This window comes from Chenopodium quinoa, unplaced genomic scaffold (assembly GCF_001683475.1).
Source record: "Chenopodium quinoa cultivar QQ74 unplaced genomic scaffold, ASM168347v1, whole genome shotgun sequence".
Taxonomy (NCBI): domain Eukaryota; kingdom Viridiplantae; phylum Streptophyta; class Magnoliopsida; order Caryophyllales; family Amaranthaceae; genus Chenopodium; species Chenopodium quinoa.
The window spans coordinates 3,121,141-3,143,017 of record NW_018742684.1 but is presented as its reverse complement, the minus strand read 5'-3'; the positions used below and the strand labels follow the sequence as shown (position 1 = coordinate 3,143,017).

The window sequence follows — 21,877 nt, the reverse complement described above, 5'->3', positions numbered from 1 at the left end:
TAACCTTTTTATACATGGAGTATCCTTCATTCCTTCTAGATTTTTTTTGTTTGTTTCTAAACGATGGTATAATATCATGACTATTTAATTGTACTATAAAAACGCTTGTACTTGTATAATTTAATTTAAAATATGATTTAAGAGGTTTTTATCCTTGTTTCTAAATAATACGGAGTAAAACGTTAGTTGTACCAAAATTGAATTCTGCATAAAATAGTATCTTATGTCATTTTAAAAACCATAGTGATAAATTCAAGGGAGTGTTAAACATGTTAAAGGCATTGCGAGCCTGTTCTCATTTACTGAACTAAACTTATTAGAGTTGAAGTGAACTGAACTGAATATTTTATAAGAGAAGGAAATTAGGAACTGAAATTAACTGAACTTATTAGAGCAGAGCTGAACTGAACTGAACTAAAAATAATCGTATAAGAACAGGCCTTGTGTTAATTATTAAAACAAGTCTTATAAGTCAAAAGTATTATGCATTATTTCAACATGTAACTCTATTTTTACGTAATTGATTATCATTTTGATGAGATGAGGCGGATGTACCAAGCATGGTACATCCGAATTTTCGATAAAAGGCAGAATAAACATATAATTGTTTTGTAAAGAACATATAGCTGTTTTGTAAAGATTATATAATTGTTTTACAAAGAAAATTCATAATATTGATAAAGAACATGATAATATTAATTAAGAACATAATATCTCTTATGATGTTCTTTTATCACGTTCATTATATTTTAACAAAATGTTTTTTCACTTTAAATTAGATATATGTTCCTTACAATATACCAAGTTCTATTATCTTTAACTAAATGTTCTTTTCACTTTAACTTGGGGGTTGTTCACATTTATTGAACTGAACTAAACCGAGTGGAGCTGAATTGAACCGAATTAAATAGAGCTTAAATGAATATTTTATGAGAGAAGGAAATTAGGAGATGAAGTAAACTGAAATTAAACTGAAGTGAACAAACCCTAAATGTTCTTTACATTTCTATACAATGTATCTTTCGGGTTTTTTTTGATGAAATTTTCTTTGTGGAGGTGGATGTACCGAGCATGGTTTTGATAAAAGGCGGAATAAACATATACCTATTTTGTAAAGAATATATAGCTATTTTGTAAAGATCATATAACTGTTTTACAAAGAACATCCAACTTTATGTTCTTTTTGTATATCTAAAGAGCATTCATAATATTAATAAAGAACATGATAATATTGTGTAATAAACATTATTTATATTCACCCACCATTATCTAAAGACAAAATTTAAAGAACATTTCACAGTAAACAATGATTTCACAAATAAAAATACAATACACTCACAATCAAATAACACGGAGATAAAGGATATTACTTCCTCTGTTTTTTTAGTTGACATATTTCTATTATCACGCTTGCCAAAGTATGTTTTTAACGATTAAGATCTCTAATTATCAACATTATAAAATCATAAAAAGTGGATATTAATACAATAGAAATAGAAACGATTCAAACAAGAACCCATATGAATATGTTTTTTTCGTATCTATAAATCACAAAAGTGAGTCAAAGAGCGTTGTGTGAATAGTATAAAAAGTCAAACGATGTCAACTAAAAAAAACGGAGGAAGAATTTATGTGTTCTTAATAAAATAGTGTCATGTTCATTGTTATTAATAGCTTTATGCTATTTTTTTTTATATCTCTTATGATGTTCGTTTATCATGTTCATTATATTTTATATTTTAACAAAATGTATTTTCACTTTAGATATATGTTCATTACAATTCTATACCAAATTCTTTTCTCTTTAACTAAATGTTCTTTTCACTTTAACTTAAGACTTGTTCACATTTACTGAGTTGAACTGAACTGATTGGATTTGAATTAAACATAAATGAACTAAACTGATTGGAGATGAACTGAATTGAACTAAATAGAGCTGAAATGAATATTTTATGAGAGAAGGAAATTAGGAGTTGAATTGAACAGAACTGAACTGAACTGAACTAATCTGGTTGGAGCTGAACTGAAATTAAACTAAAGTGAACAAGCCCTATATGTTCTTTACATTTCTATACAATGTCCTTTCCGTTTTTTTAAACGGATGTACCATGCGCATGGTACATCCGCCTCCATGAACCATTGATTGTCATTTTGATATTAATTTAACATTAACTAAAATACACAATAAATATCAAAACCTTTTAGATGAAGGGCCATGTGTTAGGATCGTGAATTGGTTTATACTTTGTAGTAGTTAAGCAATAAGCTCATACGAAGTATTTTTTTCTCTAAGACTCCACATTGTTTGACCTTGTTGCATAGTCATCACTCATACCTAGACACTCTAGATCTCATAGTTTAGGGCAAAATACAATTTTTATTTCTCTTAGAGATCTCTAGCCTAGCCTTACGAATACGAAAAAATAGAGTTGAATTATTGATACTTGTTATTGGACAACCTAATTATGTATAATTCTTGGTAGAGTGTGTAATAAGTAAATAAAAGATCACAATCAATCTTTAGTCCTTCACTTATTGGAAATACACGTCTGTTATTTTTTTCATTTCTGACGGTGGCTTTAACCTCTCAAAATTGTGTGGAGTAACTTAAATTATATTGTCTTGTCACTATATTACTACGAACTAATCATACTATAACGAACTCCATGTAGGATTTTATGAGTTGTCAATTTATATTTATATCCTCCATCCGCCAAAAAAAATTATTATTATATTCTTAATATTGCCGTGCACATGGTTATCATAACAGGATCTGATTGATTAATACTACTGTCCATTTATACTTAATTTTGTCTCCTATTTTTCACTTTTCATAAAAAAGTTCAAAACCAAGATACCATTATGTATACCTCAAGAAGCTAAGTGATACCTCCATTTCTTAATGGCTAAACATTCAATAATAAAATTTACCAAAAAAAAACCTCCTTGCATGGAAAATTATGCTTAATTTTATTTATATATTCTCATATACATAGTATAATAAACATGGAATGAATTTACATTATGTGTGAAAATAGGATCGGGATTTTTGGATGTCATGGCTACTATACATAATAGATGTGGGTATGACATCTATTAAGCAATAGGTAGACAAGTATATTATGGAGTACTTAAATTAGTAGCTTGAGATGATTTTGTTCTCAAAGTAATTTAATTTCAATAATAAGTTGGAAATCTAAAACTAAGTTGTTTTATGTTTGTCGCTATTAAAGAACCTCTTAACTATATATTTTGTAAGAATGGTTAATTTATAACTTAATGTTACTTTTAAAGTCTTATTTAGAATCTATATAAAATCCAACATACGTGTAAAGCAGAATTTGCAAAATCAAGAAACTTATAAATTGCTAAAATTATCGTAAATTTAGGATCCACATCTATCAAATGTGACTGAAATCAAATAAAGCAAGAAATAATGTATGACAAGTTGACAACTAAATCTTCCTATAACTTCAATTTATCTTTCATTAGGGAACCGTCCCATATATTGGATAATTTTGATTGGCAAAATGACTAGACAATAAACCCAAGTTGATCACGTACAGTGTATGAAGTATAAGGACTTACTCACATAAGTCACGTCTATCATTGTCAAAAAAAGTTAATTATTTTTTTTTTTTTACAAAAAAAGGCACAAACATTGATGTTTAAATTAGCCCTCTATAAATATGAGATGCTATTTTTGGAATATTATTGTTCTAAAATGCTGGCTTACTTGTTCACTTAATTTACTTAAAAGTTAAAACAGAACAGGGAAAGCTAACTGAGAAGAAGCCATTTAAGTTATTATATATTGCATAATTAGCCAACATAAGAGGTAATTACGTACTTAAGCTAAGTTTCATTGTAGTTTATATTTTTAGCACCTTTGTATTACAATTGCGAATTTGCATGACATATATTGTATGCCTATTGCATCTATCTGTATTGTTTGTATGGAGATTTAATTTTTTCATAAAAGATTCCGATGTTGCAAAGGTTTAGTTTGGAGAATCGTGTCACATATATATATATATATATATAATTATATGTATTACGTCATACACCCTACATAAAATAAATTGCAATAAGTGTATATATAAAAATATAAGTAACTAAATATATACTGTCTCTAGTTTATATCATTCGATTTTGTGCAAATAATAAATACGATGTATAATTTATTCACATACATCAGCCAGACAGACTATATTGTCTCAAATTAAACAAGTTACACAATTGGTTATTGATTATACTTTAACTTGGGTTTGTAGCTTGTAATACATGCACATTATGGAGATGTGTAGAAAGAAGTTGACTAAAACAGACGTGAAGCACAAGATGTCAATGCCAATAAGATATCTGAGTCAGCTGGAGGAGAAGCAGTCGATAAACCTTAACAATCCACCACACAAAATTGAGTTTCAGGTGGTTGAAGACGATCAAAGTGCCCGGGAATGGCGATTTGTATGCACCAGAAGAACTATAGGGTATAAGAAGCCTGCCATCGCCGGTCAGTGGCTTCAGTTTGTTAAATTCCATCATATCCAAATTAACGATACAGTCATCTTCCTTCATAACAGCCCTAGCCATCATGGAGTTCCCTTTCGTATTCGATTCGAGAGGCAAGCACCATGATCATCACGGATGAACTGCCGCTAGCTCCTATCCTTTATACTACGTACGTATTAGGTAGTATTTGTTTTGGGATGGAATGAAGTTGTTGTATATATGTGTAACTACGAGTATATATGAGAGTGAAGGATATCTCAAGTAGTTAGAGCTTTCCTCCTGGTTTCAGAAGATTCTGAGATCGATTCTCATCCTCGCCCTTTGTGGTTCTCTAAATAAAATAAAAATAAAAATAAAAACTACGAGTATATATCATTCGACTAATACTTGTATTTGTATAAACTAGTTTATTTCATTTTCATTCAAAAGTATGTATGTAGTGTGAATGTGTGATAGATCACTTTTATAAACTAGTGGATTTCACTTAATTGAAGTTGATTCCTCTTAATCAAAAATCTCACTTTTATAGATCCACTTGTAAGCAATGAAAGATGACAGTTAGGGTCTGTTCACATTTACTTAATTTCAGTTCAATTCAGTTTAGTTCGGCTTTAATCAGTTCAGTTCTAATCAGTTCAATTCAGTTCAGTTCAACTCCTAATTTTCCTCTCTTATAAAATATTCATTTCAGCTCATTTCAGTTCAGTTCAACTCCAATCAGTTCAGTTCACCTCAGTTCAATAAATGTGAACTGACCTTTAATGAGTTAAAGAAATAAGAAATAATACAGTAATTTTATTATCAATTGTAACAATTTGATGACTTTTATACTCGTTAATGCGTACTTCTGACCAATGACTATATATTTGATTACAATTAGGGAAAATCGTAAAAAGGCAATATAACTTGAATATATGTAATTATGTATTGATAATCAACAATATATTACATTGTTGTACCAATTCTTGTTTATAATGTTTAAAAAAAAAAAGCATAAATAGTCATTACTCATCATTAATACGAGTATATTCCAATTATAAAATAGCAACACCAAAAAAAAAAATATGAAGAAAAAAAAGTTAAAAGTAGTCTATATATTTAGATAATAGTTTTTATTTGTTTTTGTTTTTTTAAACGAGTCTTTATTATTTGTTTTTGTTGATAAACAAACGAAGACTAAGAAAAAAGTACTCCATCTAAAAAGTACTCCGTAATACTTTGTCAAAAAAAAAAAAAAATAGGTTGCATGCATGACATTTTTTTTTTAGAAAGAAAGTTGCATGACATATTGACAATGATGAACCATTAACGGAATATTGTCAATATACTTTTTTTTTAGTGTTAAGTTAGAAATTTATCAACAATTTACGAGTAAATCGGTGTAATAAACGTTTATTTATTGTCAATTATTTTCATTTTTAGCTTCTTATATGCAGTCATATATATATATATATATATATATATATATATATATATATATATATATATATATATATATATATATATATATATATATATATATATATATATATATATATTTTAAGGGCACGGATGGATTTTTTGGGATAATCGCAAACAAGTTAAAAGTAATTAATTAGCAGTCTTGTTTTCAACAACATGCGCGCACTAACAAACATATCTCCTCTTACTTCTATATTTTCCACATCATTGAATTCACAACTCCTCGCATTTGTCAAAAAAAAATAAAAATAATAAATAAAAAAATAAAAATAAAAAAATAAAAATTCACAACTCCTCCTCTGTTCACATAAAAGCAAAATTAAGTACTGCAAGAATGCAAGATAGTTTTCCCACCATTAATATTTTAGCTACATTTTTTTTTTTGAATAGATATTTTAGCTACAGTTAAATTGTTTTTTCTAGGCTTTTTTCTGACTTACTATTACATACTCAAAATTGTGCATATTTTATTACTGTACGAGTAAGTAATACACACTTCAAATTCATCAAGCACTCAGCCACTCAAGCCCTTTTAAACCCATTAGTGTAACAATCATTATATTTAAATTGTGTAACAATCATTATATTTACGAATGTTAGGGTTTTGAATGAATTAAGTATCTCATTGCCAATAGAATCATAAATATTCTGTGGAGAAAGAGGTATGGATTTATCAATCGTACCGAGGCTAACATTAGGGTTACACTATTATTCATAACTGCCATAGATATAAATGTAGTCTTAATGTGACACATCAAAAATTGTTGATTGTTGGCAATAGAGGAAGAATGTTCAGATCATGCATATTTTACATTTATGATACAAGGGGAGGCCAGGGTGCATATAATTTACAATAATATATGGTACGACCGTACGAGGTAACCGAGATTACCAATATATATATACAAAATAGAAAGAAAGAAGTAAGAAAGGATATACTTGAAATAAAGGACTTCGAATTTAATTTAAGCTAGATTCGGAAATTAAACAAAGAAGAAAGTGGAGATTAGTTAGTGAGTGAGACTAGTTTTATTGTGCGTGTATTTTATGAACAAGTGCTTTGACTATTTCTGGAATTTTTTATAATATGCATCTTTATTATAAAAAGAATAAATTTATTTGATTATATTAAGTGTCTTTTGCAAAATTTTCTAATAATTTTAATTAATCTATGTATAGAAATGATTATTTACTATAAACATTTGAAACTTATTACAAAGTACGGAGTATTTGTTTTAGTTCAATAAAACAATAAGTATTTCAATTTCTTTGTACCCAAGTATATCACACAATGGTTTCACACTATAATTTTAACAATTTCCATGAACTAACCCTTAGAATATATATAATATTTTTTTTTTGAAAAGAGAATATATATACATTTGAGGTACACTAATACTAATTTGAATCATGGTCATCCATGATAGAATAAAATTTTGGTGGTGATATTCTCATATCAATCTATTTATTTATTTTAAAATCAACAAGTGTAAATTATCAACAAATAAATTTTTATTACTTCTTCCGTTTTTATTTAGTTGACACGTTTGATTTAGGCACATACTCCGTACATTAAGGAGAGGAGAGATAGAGGGAGAGAGAATAAAAAGGCAAGTGGGGTAGCTTGTAAACGCAAGGTAAAAAAATTACCCAAAAGGAAACATGTCATCTAAAAAAAACTTTTGAAAAAAAAATACGTATCAATTAAATAGAAACGGATGTAGTACTTTATAAGTTCATAGCTTTTAGACATATACTTTTTTAAATAGTATAGTATCACGTGTAAATTATTTGACTTTGAATATTGTCAAAAAATAATAATTTAAAAACATCTATTCCAATCCAATTAAAGATAATGTCATTATATAATTAGTAGTAGTACTAGAACCCACTTTATTTATTTAGGAGGTCCACCGCATCAGCCACCAACCCTGCCCATCTTTTACTTGTTTTAATTTCTCACAAACTCTTTACATCTTCTCCCTACATTTTCTCTCTTCTTTTCGATAATTATCAGATATTTTCGCAATTTAGGGTTTCTTTGAATTGAAGATCCAACAATGGAGGATTTAGAAGGTGGTGTTGATTATCTTGCTGATGAAAGGAAGAAGGCTCAATTTGATCTTAATGCAATGAAGATCTTATGGGCTGGTAATCAACATCAATTTCAAATTGCTGATCGTATGGCTCGTCTTGTTGCTAGTGATCCTGTATGTTTTTCTCTCTCCTCAATTTTTTGATTAATTTAAGAAACAATCTGATTTTTTTTTGGAATTTTGATATTTTTGCTTTGTATTCATCGAAATTTTGATTTCTGTACTTAAATAATTGTATTTTTGTTTATATTTTTTTTGTTTGGAATTACATCATATATGTTTTTATCTCTATTGGTGAATTTTTAATTTTTTTGAATTTTTGAGTGATAAAAATTAATGGAATGTTTGATCAATTTAGATGAATAGGGAGTAGAAATTTGGAAACTAAAGTTGCATTTTAAAGCTGAAGTAATGGCATAAATTTGCAATATGTGGTCGGTGTAGCCTTGATTCCCTTGAATTTGGTTCTGGACTATTTGTTTTGATTGTATATTGAGTTAACAGTTGATTATAAATATGTTTAGCAAAGATACATTGTTAGTATATTTGACAGCTATGTCAAAATTGCTGGCGAATCGACGAGGCTAATGGTTGCCAATACAGTATAGTATATGATGGTGAGCTCTGTCTTGTTTGGTTTTGCAGGAATTTAAGAAGGATGATAGGGTTAGGCTAGAAAGGAAGGAGTTGTTTAAGAACACACTAAGAAAAGCGAATCGTGCTTGGAAGAGAATTATTGAACTAAAATTGACTGGTACGTTTCGGGTCGTGTTTGCTAGTTGCAATAATATGCACTGTATTTTTAATTATTTTTTTTTGGTTTCCGGTAGACTCGATAGCTATAGTGTTATAGTTAAGAGGTTAACATATTGTTACTATTGCAGAAGAGGAAGCTAGTCAATTGAGGTTCTTTGTTGATGAGCCTGCTTATACAGATCTTCATTGGGTAAATTTTTCAACTGCTTTTTTGGTGATGATATTCTTTTTGGTTCTTGTGTGGTTATGCTTGCTTACGTTTATGTTTAGATCTATATTGTTCCTTTTCTTTTTCAGTTTAGATTGTTTGATTATTTAAATTCTGCTAACAATATTCTTTTGATGAATTTTATGCCCAGGGTATGTTTGTTCCTGCTATCAAAGGACAAGGTACAGAGGAGCAGCAGCGCAAGTGGCTCCCATTGGCTTATAGGATGCAAATTATAGGGTGTTATGCTCAAACTGAACTTGGTCATGGCTCCAATGTTCAAGGGCTTGAAACCACTGCAACATTTGATCCCGAGACAGATGAATTTGTGATACATAGTCCAACGTTGACATCTAGCAAAGTTAGTGAATAATTTTGCCCAATATTTGAATCTTTTTTCATTCCATATTTTTTAACTTTAAGGATTGTCAAATCTCTGTATGGTTTCTCAAAATCTGGAAAACTTCCAATTGGAATTTGGATGATTGAACTAATTACAGAGTTCTGCTAATCCAATCTTTAGGCTGAAAATTTATGAATTTGGTGCTTTTGCTAACTTTGCAGTGGTGGCCTGGTGGCTTGGGAAAAATTTCCACACATGCAGTTGTTTATGCTCGCTTAATGACAGACGGGAAGGAACATGGGGTTCATGGTAACTATCAGATGAGAGTAACCCTCTCACTTGTTTTTGTTAATGCATTTCATGACCATAACAGTTTTTGTTATGCCAATGATATTTACCTTGTTCAAGTTTTTTGTCTTTCAAGGTTTCATTGTACAACTGCGAAGCTTGGAGGATCACTTGCCCTTGCCCGGTATCACTGTTGGTGATATTGGGATGAAGTTTGGAAATGGAGCTTATAACACAATGGACAATGGAGTCTTGCGATTTGACAATGTGCGCATTCCTAGAGATCAAATGCTCATGCGGTTCGTTCTTGGCTTTTCAAATCTATCCTTTTTTGTGCCTTACTTGCACTTTTTTTTATTGATACAAGTATAATTTTTTAATTTTTTTTTATTCCCATTTATAGTAGTCTTTATGATGATACTTCCAAAGTTAGCTGATTCTTTTCATGGTACCTTATTTGAAGTAATATAACTTTAAAAATTAATTTCTGTGCCATCCCGGTGATATATTGCGGACTTTGTCTTTGATATGCAGACATGATTGTACATTTGATTGTAAACTGATGTGGTTGAACGTTAATTAGCTAGTTTGTGAAGCAATAGCTTCTTGTTTGGATGGGATAAAATTTAAATAGGAGTAAAAGTATATATATATATATTATTTAAAAAAAAAAAAAAAAAACCCTCAAGGGCCTCAACTATTATTAATTTCCCTTTTCACCGAGATATATCTTGAATTTGCTTAATTTTTAGCTTCTTGAACCCTGAGGGATCTTAACATCTAAGTTTAAAATTTGGGAGATCTTTCAATTTCCAATCCTGGATTTTATGATAAAAAGTCCACTATTAAGCTTCATTGGACCTCTCCTGAGAAAGAGTTATGCAATAAAATTTTTGGATGATATGAGATGGAAGCTTGCAGCATTTTGTGTGGGTTTTGGAGTTGTAATTAGATATGGATTTTTGTGGTCTATGGGCAATGCAAATAAGAATATTTTGGTAATGGATGAAAGATATATATTGATTGAGAATTTGAGTGCTTCCAGGATAAGAGAGAGAAACAAGTTTGTTATTTAAGATTTAGCTTTTCAAAGGAAGATGCTCATAAAAAAAAATGTGAATGCCATACTCATTTTTATAATGACATTTTGTATAATGACATTCTGTATGTCACTTGTGTAAATTCCAAATTGAATCTCAATGATTTTGACTGGTTTGATTTTAGAAAAGGGCCTTATGTTTTGAGTTATTTCCAAGTTATACGCCTGTAAGAATGATATGATAGTGAATTAATAACAGCTAAGAAATTTTGGGTTGAATGTAATGCTGGTTTTGCTATTCTGATTCTGCTTTGCATGGCCCCAGTGTGTTGCAGGTGACAAAGGAAGGAAATGTTGTGAAGTCTGATGTCCCTCGGCAATTAATTTATGGTACCATGGTTTATGTTCGGCAAACAATTGTGTATGATGCTTCACGGGCTCTATCAAAAGCAGTTTGTATCGCCACGAGGTATAGTGCTGTTCGTCGACAATTTGGATCTCAGAATGGACGTGAGACTCAGGTATTATGAGATACATGACTGTCAAACATCTGAATTTTTTTTTCTTCCTTTTTCCCCCTGTATGAGGCTTTTCTGTAAAGACTTTTTAAAAAAATTAAATTTACAGAGAATGTGTCCTTTTTTTTTTATAGTAATTTTCCTAGCTCTTTTTTTTTAGTGCGCTACCGTAGAAGATTTTTTATATTTTGGGTTTAATTTTTTGTTGTTGGGTTTGATATTGCTGGTCGAGATTTAGTTAACTCTGAACTCTTATAATGTGAAAGTGGGCCTTGTAGAAGTGTTAATTGATGATCCTATAGACATTATTTTTATTGTTTTGCTTGTTACATAAAATCATACGCATGCTTTGTTCATTGTAGGTTATTGATTACAAAACCCAGCAGAGTAGGCTCTTTCCTTTGCTGGCTACAGCTTATGCTTTTAGAATTGTTGGAGATTGGCTGAAGTGGCTCTACACCGACGTGACTGAGAGATTGCGAGCCAATGATTTCTCTACACTGCCTGAGGCCCATGCTTGCACTGCAGGATTGAAGTCCTTGACAACATCAGTAACTGCTGTATGTGATAATCCGTGTATTTTAAATTTTATCCAGTGTTAATGGTAACATCACTAACATATGAATATATGATCTGTCCTTCACTGCTTAGTTGCTGCATCCTGCATATCTTTGTGCAATTATACTTTCTTTCGTATTTTGCTGTTAAAGTTTTGATAATTTTAGGAAACTTTAGCTGTAAAATCAAGAACTGGACTTTGCTGTTGAATTTTTTAAGCATAGATCACAAACCTTGCTTTCATTCTGATATTGAATCTGTTATTTTGCATCACTGCATATTCATATATTGAATTTGTTTTGAAAGCCTGTTGAAACTACTTTCAGCTATCAGTATATTATGGACAAACCCTTGCTGATTATTATTTGTTGATTCTCTTCATATGCATTTTTTTGATACAGGATGCTATTGAAGAATGCAGAAAACTATGTGGAGGGCATGGCTATCTCTGTAGCAGTGGGCTCCCTGAGTTATTTGCTGTCTATGTTCCTGCTTGTACTTATGAAGGTGACAATGTTGTTTTGCTTTTGCAGGTAAGGATCTCTCTCTCTCCCTCCCTCCCTCCCTCCCTCCCTCCCTCCCTCCCTCTCTCTTCTCCCCTCCGCTTTATTTTACTTGATGATATCTCATTTGCGGAAGTTTAAGGATGTAATAGAAAATAAAGCTCAGATAATCTTCATGATCAAGCTTTAATACGGAAATAATCTGTCAATTTTTACTCTCAAAGCTCAAGATGGAAAATATTGAAACATTTTTACTTGGCTTTGTCTTCTCGGCTCTTTTCAAATAATTTGGGGCATATCTGATGGAAATGCATCATGTAAAATGGGACAGAGGAAGTAATAGTTTGATTGAATTAGGGGTTCCTTGGGAATTATGTCATCTTTTGACATTTTTAATACATTTATATGATAGGTACATAAAAAATCAATAATGAACCACTTATGTTATACAGGTATCAGCTTGATTTTTTACTGTGTATAAGTTGCGTATAACAAGCCTCTTATTTCTCCAAGGGGCTAGAAGTGCAATCCTCTGTACCTCTGTGTAGGCATTATGGTAGTGTTTGCAATCATATTGATGTTGAGGTACTGGCGGGTCTGGTGGTTGCAGTAGTTACATTCTGCTGTGCTTGTTAACACAAAGTCTTCACCTATTTAATTGTTAATTTGTTACCAACGTAGATTGCTTATTAGCCTTTCCTAAACTGGACGAAAGAAAATGAGTAAAGAATTTCATGTTGCTTTAAAATCTATGGGCTTGGAGTTACCAAATAGGAATTACTTTTTGTAATGTTGATTTGACATCTTTTTATTTTACCCTTCCTGCAGGTTGCTCGTATTCTCATGAAAACTGTATCTCAACTGGGATCTGGTAAACCTCCAGTTGGAACGATGGAATACATGGGGAGGGCAGAACATCTGTTGCAATCCCATTGTAGCGCTCAGAAAGGTTTGATGTTCATATTTGATCTTACTCTCAACTCAAGTTCATTTGCTGCAATACAGTAATGTCTTTGGAAATCTGACCAATTTAGCAAATTTATGTGCTCATTTCATATGGTTGATGATTCTATTTTATGAGATCACTGTCTTGCTGATTTGTTGATGGCTGTTTAAAATTTTGTTGTCATGCAGCTGAAGATTGGTTGAACCCTGATGTTGTATTAGAGGCTTTTGAAGCACGATCAGTTCGAATGTCTGTTGCCTGTGCTAAAAATTTAAGCCAATTTTCCAACCCAGAAGAAGGTAATTCATCAATAGTGGACTAGGCATTTTTACTTGTGTTTGTCAGGGAATCATGGAAGGTTGTTTGGGTATTGAGATATTTTAATGTGTGAACTACTGACCTTTTGTGGTTTTATTATTCTTTGTTTACCTTCTCTATCTGGATGTTGGCAACTTTCAGGCATGATAAATTTGGGGGATACTAACCTTTTTTTTATTTTGTTTTTGTATTTTTTTTATCATTAACTGAATACGAAGTACATCATTTTAATTTACCATAATCTTTTTCTTTCAGGCTTTCTAGAACTCTCAGCTGATCTTGTAGGAGCTTCTGTGGCTCACTGCCAGCTTATAGTGGTTTCGAAGTAAGCAACCCACCCTCATTTTCCTCTGAGACCTCTCCTTTTGTAACTGTAATAATATCTTTTTTATTTTTATTTATTCTACACTTGCACGACCATCATAATCGGTTGTCTCTGGGTAGTAGTGAACTAGCGATGATATAATAGTATTATCACAACTATTTTCTTTTTGAACTTAAGTTGATGTATCTCTACTACCTCTGTGGGCTCTGTCCCTCAGCATTGTGCTAGGAATTAGCTCAGATCAGAGAGATTAGGAAGATGATTAAGCAGAAAAAATTAGCTAAGTACCAGATATTCGTATTGATGATCAGAGTAATCAAACAATACAATCACTCTTCATTCGAGAGGAAGAGCAGCGCTCCAAAACTAAGCAAAGCTTTACAATATTTTCAGCATGATCATTATTCCTCCTAATGAGGCCTATTTATAGAAAAAGTCTCATAACTAACTCTAACTTATTCCTCAAGACACTACTAATAGGCTATGACTAATGTGCCCCTCCCTCAAATATTGATTCTTTGCACATTGCTATCATATTTATGAAGCAATGGCTAAAAAATATACTCTACAATCATAAATGTCTAGCTAATATATGCAATAAATGGTGTATATATGGGCAGATGGTAGGGTAATATGTAAATTTGGTTTGACGAAAACATAAATTAGACCCCATTTGTGAGATAATTTTAAGCGCTTGAGAGTTAGAAGTGTGTTTAAAAAATGCTTTCTTTGTTAAGTTCATATTGATTCTTCTCACTTTATTTCTACGCTGTAAGGTTTATTGAGAAATTGAAACAAGACATACCTGGGGAAGGAGTGAAAAAACAGTTGCAAGCACTCTGTGGTATCTATGCACTTTCAATCATGGGGAAGCATCTGGGGGATTTCCTGTCCACTGGTTGCATCAAACCTAAGCATGCTTCCCTTGCAAATGATCTCCTCAGATCGTTATTTTCCAAGGTATTTGTTACATTATAGTTTTATTCAAGCTGTATCCCTCTTGTGTCTATCACTCTATCTGCTAACATCCATGGCTGGCTGGCTTCACAGGTGCGTCCAAATGCAATTGCTCTTGTTGATGCATTCAACTACACAGATCACTTCCTTGGTTCAGTCTTGGGGCGGTATGATGGGAACGTGTATCCTAAGCTCTATGAAGAAGCTTGGAAGGATCCTTTCAATGAATCAGCTGTCCCTGAAGGTTTCCACGAGTATGTTCGGCCTATTTTGAAGCGACAGGTCCGGAGTTCCCGACTCTAAAATGGATCATATGTTGTTGTATGTGAAAATTAAAGGTCAAGCATTGGGTAATAAAGTTCCTGGATAACAAAGAAAAAGGAACATACTAGAAAAGGGGAAAGATGCTGCAATATATTGACATGTTGCTTATTCTAATTTGTTGCCTAGACAGTCCAAATTACATGTAATTAAATTTATAAAGTTGGCAAACTCTTCTATGAGATGGTGTCGAGATAATTGTAAAACATGGAATGACATTGCATCTTTCCCTTTTTGTAAGGGTCATTACTTATTTTAGACTCTTTCAACATCTAAATGTCCTGTTTTTTTACATTTAGTCCCAACTCTCTAGTGTTAGTTTTCTGACCAATTAAAGACCATCAAACTATTACAGGCTTGTAAATTAACATAACAATCACATCTAGATAAGATCCATCAGCCAATCGTTCCTTGAATTTCTTTACTCTCTCTAACCCTCCAAGCAATCAGTCTCTAGCCCCCTCGGTAGTTGCATTGCATTGCAGCGCCATTTCAAGCCCAAACGTCATCACTTTTGCCTTTGTTACACTGGCTCTCTACTCGTACTGCTTACTCGTCCAGCTGAGTCTGCCCACAAATCAGTACTCATGTAGTCTTTAATCACTGCCTCCATACTACATGAACTTTCAAGGCTCAGACTTTTCTGATTACAAAGGAATGCCATGCCACATACGTCGTTCTGCCTTCTACTTCTCACAGCCTGTAATCAAACTTCCCTTGCTTCCCTCTACGCGACAATCATCGAACAGCATCAGCCCCCACTTCTGCAGGATGATGAGCAATGCTCTCTCGGATGACATTATTATATCATGCTATTACTTATGACAATCTTAAAAAGCAAACAGACGGTTCTAGTTTTCATATTGGTTTGAACAAATGTTGCTTGGGATTTCCTCCGTTGAGTCATATATTCGCAATTGGCCCATAATTTGGAACGACCCAATCATATTATTAGTGACCTTGTGCAGTTGTGCTATTATTTGTAACTAGCTTAAAAGGCAAGAGTACCGTTCTGGTTTTCATATTGGTGAGATTAGTCTGAATAACCTTGCTATTACATATCACGTAGGACTTCCCTCATTTTTTCATGGTTAAATTAAATCTATTTATTTCTCTTTGAACATATTTCATATAAGTATACCCGTCAAGCTCCATTTAGACCCGTTCAAGCTCGAACTTAAACTCGAAATGCAAACGAGTACGTTAGTGAACAAAGCTCGAACAAGCCAAATTTTTAATGAGCCTAGCTCGAACAAGATTTTTAAAAGCTCGTTCAAGCTCGAGATAGTTTGAACATAAATAGTTCTTATCAAGCTTAGCTCGAACAGACTAAAACTCGGCTCGGCCAGGATCGTTTAAAGCCCTATGTAACCATAGTACTTGAGGGGCAAAATAACAGCTCTTCACGCGGAATGAATTTATTATTTTAATCTAAATAAGGAAATTAACTCAATTTTAGTAATGATCACCTGCATATTTTTGTTTAAAATATAAAATATTCACTTCATGTGGAAATTAATGATACAAAAACACTGCATTTTGTCAATCATCAAAAGTTAAGGGTCAGTGGTCACTGTTCACAGGAATTCATCGTGCAACAAGCATTATTATACTATCAATCAATATAATTGTCGTTCTTCTCATTTTAGTTGGTAGATGTTAAGTATATTGTAATACTCCGTATAAAGGTAACTGTATCCACTTATACAAGTCATACAACTAATTTCAAATATTTATATTAAGCATGTGATTCTGTCACATTATAAATTAGTATGAACTATGAAGCGTCATTAATTACCACGTTAGAGGCAATACTATTAACTACTCTGTAATACTAACTACTCGTATTAACCAACGTCGTAAAGGTAAAACGTACATTTCAAACCTCAGAAGCCTATATATAGTTCAATTCAAATAACATAGGTGGTGATGTCTTGTTAGGATCTTTCTCTTGTCTTAAAATTATACTTCCTTCGTCCGTTTATTAAAAATATATATATATATATATATATATATATATATATATATATATATATATATATATATATATATATATATATATATATATATATATATCACATAATAAAGAGAAATAGGCCATTCATTTAAAGACGAAATGAGTATTTATTTATTTTATTTTTAAGAATAAAAAACATTTTTTTATACTGAATGCATATCTTATTTGAGAATACTGAAAGCTTACAAAGAACATTAGAACTATATTGTATACACTTAGGGCCTGTTCATATTTATTAAACTGAGCTGAACTGAACTGAACTGAAATTAAGTAAATGTGAACATGCCTTATAAAAAGTACTTCAAGAACGGGTATGAGAATCGATCCCAAGATCTCCTAAAATTGGGAGGAAACTCTAACCACTTGAGTTATCCCACACTCAGTCACTCTCAAAGTGCTTCGTACTTCATATTAAACAAATTTCGTGTAATTCATATTAAACAAATTTCATGTACTTTGTACTTCATATTAAACAAATTTCATGTACTTCATATTAAACAAGTTTCATGTACTTTCGTACTTCATATTAAACAAATTTCATGTATAAATTTACTCTCATGACCATTTGAGTACCCTTCAAGTATGTATATAACCAATCATCAGCAAAAGTTTTGGCATATCATTGTTCACCTTCGGCTTCTACACGACTCAATTTCACAATTCCATCGTGCAACACACATTACTATTTCAATTGTTAATCAACAAGGCAAAAGCTAATGAGCGGCCCCCGGGGCGTTAGATAAAAGAATTAAAGTGCAAATATTAAAAAATTAACATTAATTACACCGAACAACGCGTGATTTTATCATGAATTCCTAACTTAATACCATTCCAACCAATATAATTTATCCTTATCTAACGCCCCGGGACGCTCGTTAGCAAGATCTATTGACTTTCCTTATTTAATTTGTAACATAAAAGGAGTTACAAATTAAATAGTTACCATAAAATGGTAAGGTCCATTGACTTTCCTTTTCTAAAAGCAATCATTAGAACCCGAGATTAAGATTTTCTAAATTAAATGATTACGTTCCAACCTTAAATATCACCCACAAATTAACGCAGTGCTTCTTTTTATTTGAGCAGAATTTTGTAAAGCTAAATTTAAACAAACACAAAGTATCCAATGCCATAATTTTTTTTTACACTATTGTGAAGAAAATAAAGAGAATACTTTTTGATTTTTTTTTTTTTATCTAAAATAGTTTTTGTGAGATAAATATAATATAGTCGGAGTGGAATATTACTTGCTAAGGCGATAGATTGACGGTTAATCTCACTCTAATAAGTGGAATATTATTTGCTGAGGCGGTAGATTGGCAACTAATATTTCCACTAATACTTTTTATTTTTTATCTGAAATATTTTTGTAAGACAAATATAGTCATAGTGGAATGAACATAGCGAATCCAAGGAGAGTAAGATTTGTTCAAGAGGGAGAAGGGTGCTTCCATGCTACTCGACAAGGAATTGCAAAATTTCGCTATAGGGGAGTTATACGCTATGTTAAATAGTTTATTTTTTGTCTTTTATTATCGGGGCTTGCCACTCTTTTGTGGAGCACACAGCTTGCACCCAAAAAAAAACACTTCTTTTTTACTAGGGTAGGGGGGGAAAAAAGCTTCATGCACAATATAATTTCTTTTTTGAGCTCATAAAGTGCATTAAGAAGTGAAATTAAACACAATAGTAGTCAACTGATCAATTATTATTAGCACTAATCTGCATTTGAGAATTAATGACATTATGACATGTTGTTTAAGTTATATTGGACAAATTAGTAATAAAGACAAGATAATGTGTTTCCCATGAAAGGCTCCACAAAACCACGTAAATACATTCATGAGTTTGATTAGACCCTAAATATGTCTTATTATTTGAAAATGGGGCCATACATACGAAAGATTGCACTTAAAAAGAAGTAGCAGTTGCATACATATTGTGAATTAATGAATCACCTTTGTATATCAAGTTCTACTAACAATAAAAATATGAATATACTAATAATTCTAGCTAATATGACACTATACAACTCACTATTGTTATTATAATTGGTCTTTTTTCTATGATATTATTGGTCAATGTCTCTTCAACAATTTGATAATAGCACACCTAATACATTAAAAAAAAAATAAAAAAAAAATCTATACTATTAGCAGCCATAACTAACTAACTAATTATGATAGTTTTTGTTTTTAAAAGACTTATTGGTAACAAACCGTATTATATTTATTAAGTGTTTTCGCAGACACATGGTCTGTTGTTTATAATATATTGGCTAATTGGCTATAAATAATATGAATTAAACTTGAAATTGATGATATAATTGTCCACACTTTTTAACACTTTTTATTTATTCTTATATGATCCTCCAAAAATTTGATATTATTGTTATTGAACTGAACTTATTTTTACTGACCTGAACTTATTTTTGTTGAACTAAAATTAATTTTACTAAACTAAAATTATTTTTACTGAATATTTTTTTTAAGGTGATATGAACAGGATCTAATTGAAGTAGGGATGATAACAAGCGGATGAATTTAATTCGGGATAATTTTTGTCAAAGTAAGAGATATGCACATACTATTATTCTTGTATTTATTCGGTTATTGTAAAATGGCATTAGGTGCTAATAATTTTTTAAAGTGTGGCAATGTAGAAAACTTAATTAGTTCATTATTTTTGCTGATCTTCTATGAATAAAGGCATTATTTAAAACCGAGTTCGTATATGCATGTTTCTAACTTTTCCATGACACTGCTAGTCGATCATGTACGTCTTTTTCAAAATTTGATAAATACATAAGAATATTGGTTATATATGTCATAGTATCCATAACTAAGTACTGTTATGATCTTTGATTAATTATAAAAAGACAATATAATAACTAACTAGTTATTATAATCGATCTTTATTATACAATAGTTATTGATTATCATCGTACTATACACTTTTTTTTTTTTTTTTTTGAAAAGACATCGTACTATACTTATTATTAGGTGTATGAGCAATAATACACTGTCTGATGTTTATAATTTTCATGTTTTCTTATGACTATATGAGGAGATATATATATATATATATATATATATATATATATATATATATATATATATATATATATATATATATATATATATATATATATATATATATATATATATATATATTATATATATATATATATATATATATATGAAGAGTTATTTTTCTTGTTGTTGTTGCCTTTTTAACACTTTGGATTATTTAATTGGATTAGGTTGCCCTATAATTATTTTTAAGATAATGAGTATGAATAGAATTTGCACACGTTATATGTGCACATAGTTCTATGAAATTTTCTGACTACAAGAATTTCTTTCATCCCAGCTTTTTGCTTTTTTACTTCCTCCATTTCAAAATAACCGGGTGTTAGAACTTTTTTTTTCACTATTTACATACTTCCTTCGTTTCTTTGTTCTTTTTTATTGCACCATGACATGAAGGATTTCATGCTTGCTAAAGCATTATTTTAGCTATTAGAATCTTCAATTATACTTTTGTACATAAAAATTAAAAAAAAATAATATTTAAAAAGTAGATTTCGAGACAAATCTAACTAGATTTCATATGACTATTTTTATCTGATCTAATGGATAAATCACAAATAATGGTCAAAGAAGATTAAATAAATATATATTGTAAAAGTGTTTATGGTGCAATAAAAGAAAAATCGAGGAAATATTAACTTTGACCAGGGCCGTCTTGGAAGTTTATGGGGCTCAGAGCGAAAACTTAAAAAGGTCTACCTCTAAACATTATATTTATCATTTATGAACATATTTATCCACTTATATTACGTATTATTGTTGAATTTTTAACTCGATCTTTTAATTAATTATTTGTATCACCATATTGAAATTTGGTAATGTGCCACAAAATTTGAGATGGGGTAAATAGAAAAGGAAAGAATAAAAATTATTGACATGCTTATGAGAATTATTAGGAAAAAAAATCGGAAAAAAAATTATAGATGAATACTTATAATTTATTTATTAATCATTTATTAAAAAAAATTTAATTTTTTTTTTAATTTTTTTTTTAGAGGAGGCACTAAAAGAGGGCCCTAAATGATCGCTCAAGCTGCTCCTCCTTATAGCTGGCTCTGACTTTGACTAAATTTTTTTACTAATGTAATAAAAACATTTTTTGTCATAAAATAGATTGTTAGAAAATTATTAATATAAAGTTTCATCATAATATAACTCTTATTATAATCTTCATTAAGCTTTTTTTCTCTCTCTAGTTTTTAGAGAGAGATAGTTCCCTCTAGAGTTTTCCCTTGGGAGGGTTTTTCCTAGCCTCTTTTGCTAGGGTTTTTTTCTTTTTTTTTTCTTCAATCCTTCGCTACTTTTCTTTATATCCTTCATTCTTGATTTTTATTTGTGAATTTTGTAGGGGCTTCCACTGGTTTTTACTGGTGGAAAGCCCCAAAATCTCTTTAATTGCTTTCAATAAAAAGATATCATCTTTAAGATGGTGTTCATGGTAGGGATTTTAATTACTTGTTTATTGAAGAATGAAGATCGAAGGTTTCGCAATTTCTATCGGAGTTTAGAAGAACAAGGAAGGATATTCATCCAAAAAATTATGCATCTGCAGATCTTATGCCGCATTAGAGTGAACTCACAGATTGTATTGCTTCGGATGAAGTTTTTTGTTAAGGTTA

The 21,877-nt window shown here is 30.8% G+C and overlaps 1 protein-coding gene across 1 annotated transcript; it reads left to right on the top strand.

Annotated features, from left to right (window-relative positions):
* Nucleotides 1–7,880: 7,880 nt before the first annotated feature.
* Nucleotides 7,881–15,426, top strand: LOC110722825 (peroxisomal acyl-coenzyme A oxidase 1-like). Its single transcript, XM_021902126.1, has 14 exons — nt 7,881–8,183; nt 8,715–8,823; nt 8,954–9,015; nt 9,185–9,394; nt 9,598–9,685; nt 9,801–9,963; nt 11,029–11,224; nt 11,584–11,781; nt 12,181–12,312; nt 13,111–13,231; nt 13,417–13,527; nt 13,802–13,871; nt 14,648–14,831; nt 14,922–15,426. The coding sequence occupies exons 1-14, from the start codon at nt 8,034–8,036 to the stop codon at nt 15,129–15,131; spliced, it is 2,004 nt and encodes a 667-aa protein (XP_021757818.1). The 5' UTR covers nt 7,881–8,033; the 3' UTR covers nt 15,132–15,426.
* The last annotated feature ends 6,451 nt before the right edge of the window (nt 15,427–21,877 follow it).

Coding starts and splice junctions, on each gene's coding strand:
- LOC110722825 (XM_021902126.1), top strand. CDS start 8,034: ATGGAGGATTTAGAAGGTGGTGTTGATTATCTTGCTGATGAAAGGAAG. Junction 11,225..11,583: donor AGAATGGACGTGAGACTCAG/GTATTATGAGAT, acceptor TGTTCATTGTAG/GTTATTGATTACAAAACCCA. Junction 13,232..13,416: donor CCATTGTAGCGCTCAGAAAG/GTTTGATGTTCA, acceptor GTTGTCATGCAG/CTGAAGATTGGTTGAACCCT.